Raw genomic sequence first — 6,881 nt, 5'->3', positions numbered from 1 at the left:
TAATAATAAATTAAAAGAATATGATTACTTCCTTATCTACAATAATTTCAAACTGTTTTAAAAAATAAAGTCGTTTGGAAAATGAAAGTCTATTCGAAATACTCTGAACCCATAATTAATGGCTTTGTGTCCAACTCAAAGGCTGTATCACACTCATCTATTTGTACAAAATGAGAGCAACTATGTAGTTGTTCACTACTGTTCTCTTTCAGCCTTCCATAGGCCAGCTTTTCAAACTAACATAGAAAAATGTTCTCTTGGGTCTGTAAATTACACAGCATTCTGTTTTAACGCATATCCAGCTCTTAAAAGCTACCTGAAATGAATTGGAATTGAAGTAGTTTCCAATTTTAACTTCCTAATGAGTGGTAGAATTAATTAGCCAATATTCTTCCCTACAAGATTTTGAAGTACCTTCAGACTGGATCTAACAGTCATCCATCCATCCATCCATCCATCCATCCATCCATCCATCCATCCATCCAGTAGTACTGAGTTGAACTCTACTGTTTGGAAGAGGATGTTTCAATCCATGTAAAAGCAAAGAACTTTCTCCTCAATGAGGCCAAAGCAGAGATAATAAAGTTGCCAACAGGTGAGATGGTCTCAAAAAAGCAATGCTTTGAAAGTTTGGTGAAAGCACAGCCTCGCTTTGATTGCTCACCACTAGCTGGATCAGAAGAGGAATTTCCACACTCAGTTATAAGCATGGCTGGCGAAGGGTTGTGGATTCCACCAGACAGTCTGGAGACAGCCAGACTGGGAGAGGAGCAGCAGAGCTCCAAATCTGGCAACAGCAAGTGTGGAAGGAGCAGTGACCTATGGGAGAGACTCAAACCTCACAGGCCAAAGCTCTTCCAGTAGAGGGCAGTGCCTTGGCAGCAGCAGGCAGGATCTAGGCTAGCTGGAGACAGCCACTTCACTGGAGAGACTGCACCAGCTTGAGACCGAGGAGAAAACTGAACTAAACTGTCCTTTGACTACTGTAAGTGACATTGGGAACTACTGACCAGGGACAATGGGATTTCACACTTCTGTGATTCTCCTAGCTTCTAATACCTAACATTTTGGATTGGGTAATACATCTCTTTATCCAGCTTGGTCATTAGGGCTTGCAAATAAGGAAATGTGGAGTTACTTTTATTAAGCTGGCCAGAGATTCTCTCAGGTTTCTGAGTGTACTCAAATAAAGACGGGGTGAAAAGCCCCCAAATACTGCCCAGCCGTGTGGCCCCATGGATCTGACATGAAGCTTACAAATAGAAAGTTAGCACTAACAATTTTCTCTAAAAATAGAACTTAGTTTAACACTAGAGTTGTTATTTGCTTTTGAATTTCAAGGCTATGAATGATGGCCTTAAAAAAAAAAAACAAAGCTGCACTGTGGGACAGCCAGGTGGGCAGTTTGTGACATGTTTCAGAGGATAAAAGGATCAAATGAAATTATTCCACAGGCCTAACCATTTGCAATCACCTTTCGATATTGGTTATCATTTCTGCTGTGTGGTAGTTGGAAATAGTTGGAACAAAACTGAATAGACCACCATAAAGTCTAATTGAAATGCTTATCCCTTTGAGCCTTGTGATTAAAAAAAAAAAAAAAAAAACCAGTTTCGTATTTACTAAGGAAGGTGAGGCAGATGTGCCGATTGATAAAGTACAGAGTGTCATACATGACTAAAACAGCACCTTCAAAAATCAAGAGCCCAAACCAACTCTTAAGGGTCGTTTGCATACATTGCTCCGGAAAAATATCAAGTGGAAAGAAATAATAGCAGAGACTCAACTTCCTAAACTGTTTTATTTTCCTAGTAACTTCCAGCCTAGGGATGTTTGCTGTTCTCTCAGCAGCTAGATTATTGGCTGGCCGCCTCGGGCCAAGGAGGGAACCGGGTCCTCAGAAGCAGCTGCTGGACACCTAGAAGCCTAGAGACTTGGGCGGGCCTGGGGTCGAGCAAAATGGCCAGCCGCTCTCAGCTTGAAATCGCTGGAGCTGTAGGTTTCCCCGAAGCGCCCTTTCTCAAGGCCATTGCCCCGACCTGTAACCCGGCCGGGCCGCCCGGCTCGCTCGGCAGGGCGCGGCCCTAGCGCCACCCGCTCGGCTCGCCCCGAAGAAGAGGTGGGACTTTCCCCACCGGAAGTGAACGCGTCCAGTCTCGGGGAATTGGGGCACCTCAGCCAGTGTGTCAGGGAAACCCTTCCGGGTTTATGTTGGGGTGGGGGGTGGGGGGTGGGTGAGGAAAAAAAAAAAAAAAGAGGTGGGTTCAACTGGAGTCCCTGCGGCCGCCGCCGCCGGACGGCCCCCGCCCCTTCCCCGTCCGTCCGCCAGCAGCAAGGCCAGGGCGGCCCGGTGGCCATGGCCTTGGCTTGACAGAGCCTCCCGGGCGGCTGGGAGCGTGTGGACAGCAGGGTAAGCGGCGGCGGCGGCGGCGGCGGCGGCGGCAGAGGTGGCGGGCTTCGGGCGCCAGCGTGGAGGTCAGGCGACTCCTCACGCGCGCCCCTTCTCCCCCTCCCCTCGTTACAGGCCGGACGAGCCCCGCGGGAACCCGGGGCCCAGAGACCCCGCCCCGGAGGCGGTGAGCGCGGCGGGGGCCCCGAGGCCTCGGGCCGGCTCGGCGGCGGAGGCGGCGGCGCCAGCAGGAAGCGGGGACCCCGGGCCCCTTTGTGTGCTGGGCGGGGGAGGGGTGGCGGGCAGCCCCGGGCCGCGAGGCCCCCCGCCCCTTCCCGCGTGCGGGTGCGCGGCGGCTCCCCACCCTCGGCTCGGCCGCTCGCCGGCGCGCCTCCTCCCCACGCCCCCCGGGCCGCCTTGGGTTCCTATAGGAAGGGCATCAGCATCCCATCCCCACCCACCCGACACTTGGCTCTTTTCCCCTCCCCCTCCTGTAACTTCCTCCTCGTCCCCGGTTGGGCCCTCCGCCTCTCCGCACTCTCCTCCCCAGTTCGCACATTTCCGCCCACCTTCCGCCTGGCCTTGCCGCAGCGCAGCTAGCGGGGTGTTATTTTTTCCCCCCCTTGGGTAGGAGTTGGCGAAGGTGAGACTCATGAGGGAATACAAGGTAGTGGTGTTAGGCAGCGGAGGGGTTGGCAAATCTGCCCTCACTGTGCAGTTTGTCACCGGGACTTTCATTGAGAAATATGACCCCACCATTGAAGATTTCTACCGCAAAGAGATCGAAGTGGACTCTTCCCCGTCAGTACTGGAAATTCTGGACACCGCAGGAACCGAGCAGTTTGCCTCCATGAGAGATCTGTACATCAAAAACGGCCAAGGTTTCATCCTGGTGTATAGTTTGGTGAATCAACAGTCGTTTCAGGTAATCAGACCAAGTCTTGTAATTTCTTTGAAGGGGGTGTGGTAATCCTACACGTACTTCTGATTTGCTTGAGCCGGGCGTCTAATGAGTGCGTTTAGCTTTTGAAAGTTTGGCATGCTATGGGAAAGCACTGGATTGTTTCTGTAGAGAGTGCTAAAGTAACAGACATCGACAAATATTTTAAAGTTATTTTTAAGGAAGAGAAAAGTGAAAACGAAATAGGTCTGCCTGAGTATTTTTAGTCCTCCTGTACAACCTGAAGTTGCTTATTCACTTCAGCAAGTATCGATTAACGTGTTCAACAAAATATTTCATAGATAATCTCAAGCGTGGAGCACGACGGAAGAAACTGTTTCAAGTCCATTATCTCTTACACATAGCTTAAAAACCTGGGTGCCTGCTTTTCCTCCCCCCACCCCCACCCCCTCCACCCCGCTCCTAAGTTCCTCAGCTTGAATCCTAAATCTCAGTGGTGCAAAATACATGGGAGCCCTGCTTTCTTGGCATTTTTCTTGGGAGAAGGCAGCCGAAAGGGAAGTTACTAGTCTAAAAGACTAGTACCTAGGATTCATAACCAACAGAAAGCAAGGATGACTCTCCTTTTCTCCCGTCCATCCGTATCTTTTCTGCCATCGTAGCCTATACTTACAGAAAATATGTAGGACTGGGAACGCTGAGCGCGTGCAGATTTCTTATCCCAGTGGGGTAGCCAACCTGGATCTGGTCCAGTTGCTTCAGAAAATCCCTCCATCCTTCACTGGGAAACAGACTGAAGTTAACGTTATTTTAAGAGATGCACTAATTGTTGCTATTTATTCCTTGAAAATAAATGACCTTATATTGACCCGTACTATTGACCTCCATTGATTTAGGAAACGGATTTTTTTCTGCATTTAAAGGTATGCACTTAATGTTGCTTACTTAAGAAATTTTAAGTGCCTTAGCCAGAGTAATGTGCTAGTTTCACATTCTTTGGGAGTTGAAGTTAAAGTGCTATGTATGAATTTTTCTCGTAACCTTATACAACTTTAAGAACTTCTTTGTAAAGAGTGTAAGTTCTGGGTAAATGACTCTAAAGAACATTTTAGGTAGAATCACATTCCAAACAAAAGTAGCATAAAAGCATTTCCCCTAGAAAGTGCTAAGGGTATTATTTGACAGGTATTTTCTTTTTAAAGGATCCTCGAAAGATTTGTTTTTCTATCAGCAGACTCTCCTGGTCTTTTCAAAGGAAAGATATTTCATAAGATTTCCACTGTATTCTCTATAGACATAAATATGGAGTATGGAACTATGGCATTATTTCAGCAGAGACTCAGGTTCCTTTGAGGCAAAAGTTGGTATTCTTAGCTAAATTTGTTGTTCCATAAGGAACAGAAATCAGCTTAACAATTCAGAGAAGACTAAATTGGTATGTTTGACCTGTGTGTGAATGCTTTGTTTACTGTAATTAGTCAAATATGTATCTGTATTTAAGGCAACTCTTTTAAGTTACAGAACTCAAAAATAATAGGCAATGCTGGCTTATAATATTCCTATATCAAAAACATTTTCTCTAGAAATCGATGTTACTGAAAAGTAGCTAGTGCTCTGATCTTTAGTAATCAACTACATTGCTTACATGCAATACATATGTGAACAAATCAGAAGGGAAGCAAACATGGGAGAGGACATGTATGACTTCTCACCCAGACTCCAGATGCATTGGCCTTCTGGGGCCGAGTTCATTGTGACCACAGTTGTTTGCTATTACAAGGCTAAACACTTAGTAACCAATGTAAAATGAAATGTTTATGTTTATGAATCTTAAAACTGGGTTTCTAAGCATTGAGTGGTTCCTCTCCCCTCCCCTTTGTCTTTAAAACATTTTCCCTTAAGCCCTCTTGCTAAATTACTAGGAGTTACATACATGCTACAGTCCTCTGCTAGGATAACAGGCATTACAAGGAATGATGACAAGTAGGCAGGTTTAGGGAGCTGGCCAAACATCTGTATGCTCGAATGGATTATTCATATTTGGGAACATGATTCTTTGATCAAAGTAGACTGAAGGGGGTGGGGTTAGAGGAGCTTTAAGGTTAGTGTACAACTTAAGTTTTATATTCCTGATGCAAAAAGCACAGTTAGTGCCAGTGCACACCATCTAGTTCTCATGTCACCAGGGGAAAATGCTATTGTTGTCTTTATTTTGAGATGCGACTTTAGTTTTACATAATCACCAAGGAGTGATTTTTCTGATTTTTGTATGGCGTCAGCTGTGGTAATGCAAAAGTCTAATTTTGTTCTTTCCCTTTGTGATTGCTTGACTAGGATATCAAGCCCATGAGAGATCAGATCGTGAGAGTGAAGAGATACGAGAAAGTTCCGCTAATCCTAGTAGGAAACAAAGTGGATCTGGAACCAGAAAGAGAGGTTATGTCTTCGGAAGGCAGAGCTCTGGCTCAAGAATGGGGCTGTCCTTTCATGGAAACATCAGCAAAAAGTAAATCAATGGTGGATGAACTTTTTGCTGAGATCGTCAGGCAAATGAACTATTCATCCCTGCCGGAGAAGCAAGATCAGTGTTGTACAACTTGTGTTGTCCAGTAAAAAAGAAAACCTCAAACATGGCCATACCGAGCAGGTTAGTTGGTGGAATTACATGGACAAAGTGGTCTTTTGGTTTTGATCAAGTATAAAATAAATAGCTGATTGATGGTAATAAACAATAACATTTGATACCACCTTAAATTTCTGTATTTTTAAAATAACATTTTTCCTCAGCATAAAACCATCTCAATTCAATGCAGAAAAGTTTTTAATATGCAGATAAGCAGAACAAAGGTAAGAAATTGTGTGTATTGCCATTGATGAGACTTACATTTTAAAGGAGTGTCTTTCTAGTTTTTCTTCTCAGCCTTACTTGATAACTTTTGGAGGGATGATTCAAACCACAGTAACTCTTTCCCCTGGTTGGCACTCTTGGTGTCCAAGATGCACAGGAGAGGGATCAGAAATAATTTCACAAAATGATGAATAATTTTCTGATACTTTTTAATATTTTTATATTCTGGGGAAGAGAGCCACTATAATTGAAACCACCAATTTTCTAATCACCCAAGTCCTTGATTTAACAGAATGATTATTTAATCAAGTTCATCTGTACCTTGCACTCAGGGAACTTAAATGACCTCTGGGAATAACAGAGGACCTTCACTTCCTCCTGAATCCCTGATGAAGTGAAACTGTTTAAATCGTCTGTGATGTGTCACCATCCTGAGCACAGAGATCATTTCTACTCGGTTTAATAAATAATGGGATTAAGAACAATAACGAGCCTTCACACCTTCCATTAAATGATAGTATGTTTTTTAAATGAGCGTTGGAGAAAATAAGGTTATGTAAAACTTTGCGCTATTGAGCATTTAAGATGAGATGATTGCATGCATATCCTGATCTTTTCAGCTGGATTGTAATCCAATAATAGTCTCAGAGAATAGCACTTAGATAATAATATAAACAACCAATACTATGGAAGATCAAGAAAACAACAGTAAATACCAGACTAGCAAGACAGTTTCAGGATGA

At 44.6% G+C, this 6,881-nt stretch overlaps 1 protein-coding gene across 2 annotated transcripts; it reads left to right on the top strand.

Annotated features, from left to right (window-relative positions):
- The first annotated feature begins 852 nt into the window (after positions 1-852).
- On the top strand, positions 853-5,937 carry Rap2c (RAP2C, member of RAS oncogene family). Of its 2 annotated transcripts, none has more exons than XM_034485828.2 (3): positions 853-985; positions 2,525-3,314; positions 5,625-5,937. In XM_034485828.2, exons 2-3 carry the CDS (start codon positions 3,042-3,044, stop codon positions 5,901-5,903), a joined length of 552 nt encoding a protein of 183 aa, XP_034341719.1. In that variant the 5' UTR covers positions 853-985; positions 2,525-3,041; the 3' UTR covers positions 5,904-5,937. The 2 variants fall into 2 exon arrangements, with proteins under 2 accessions (XP_034341719.1, XP_034341718.1); XM_034485827.2 differs by lacking the exon at positions 853-985 and adding an exon at positions 2,244-2,410.
- Positions 5,938-6,881: the final 944 nt, after the last annotated feature.

This window comes from Arvicanthis niloticus, chromosome X, assembly GCF_011762505.2.
Source record: "Arvicanthis niloticus isolate mArvNil1 chromosome X, mArvNil1.pat.X, whole genome shotgun sequence".
NCBI classification, from domain to species: domain Eukaryota; kingdom Metazoa; phylum Chordata; class Mammalia; order Rodentia; family Muridae; genus Arvicanthis; species Arvicanthis niloticus.
The sequence above is the reverse complement of the archived record's forward strand: the minus strand, read 5'-3'. Positions and strand labels throughout refer to the sequence as shown.

Coding starts and splice junctions, on each gene's coding strand:
- Rap2c (XM_034485828.2), top strand. CDS start 3,042: ATGAGGGAATACAAGGTAGTGGTGTTAGGCAGCGGAGGGGTTGGCAAA. Junction 3,315..5,624: donor TGAATCAACAGTCGTTTCAG/GTAATCAGACCA, acceptor TTGCTTGACTAG/GATATCAAGCCCATGAGAGA.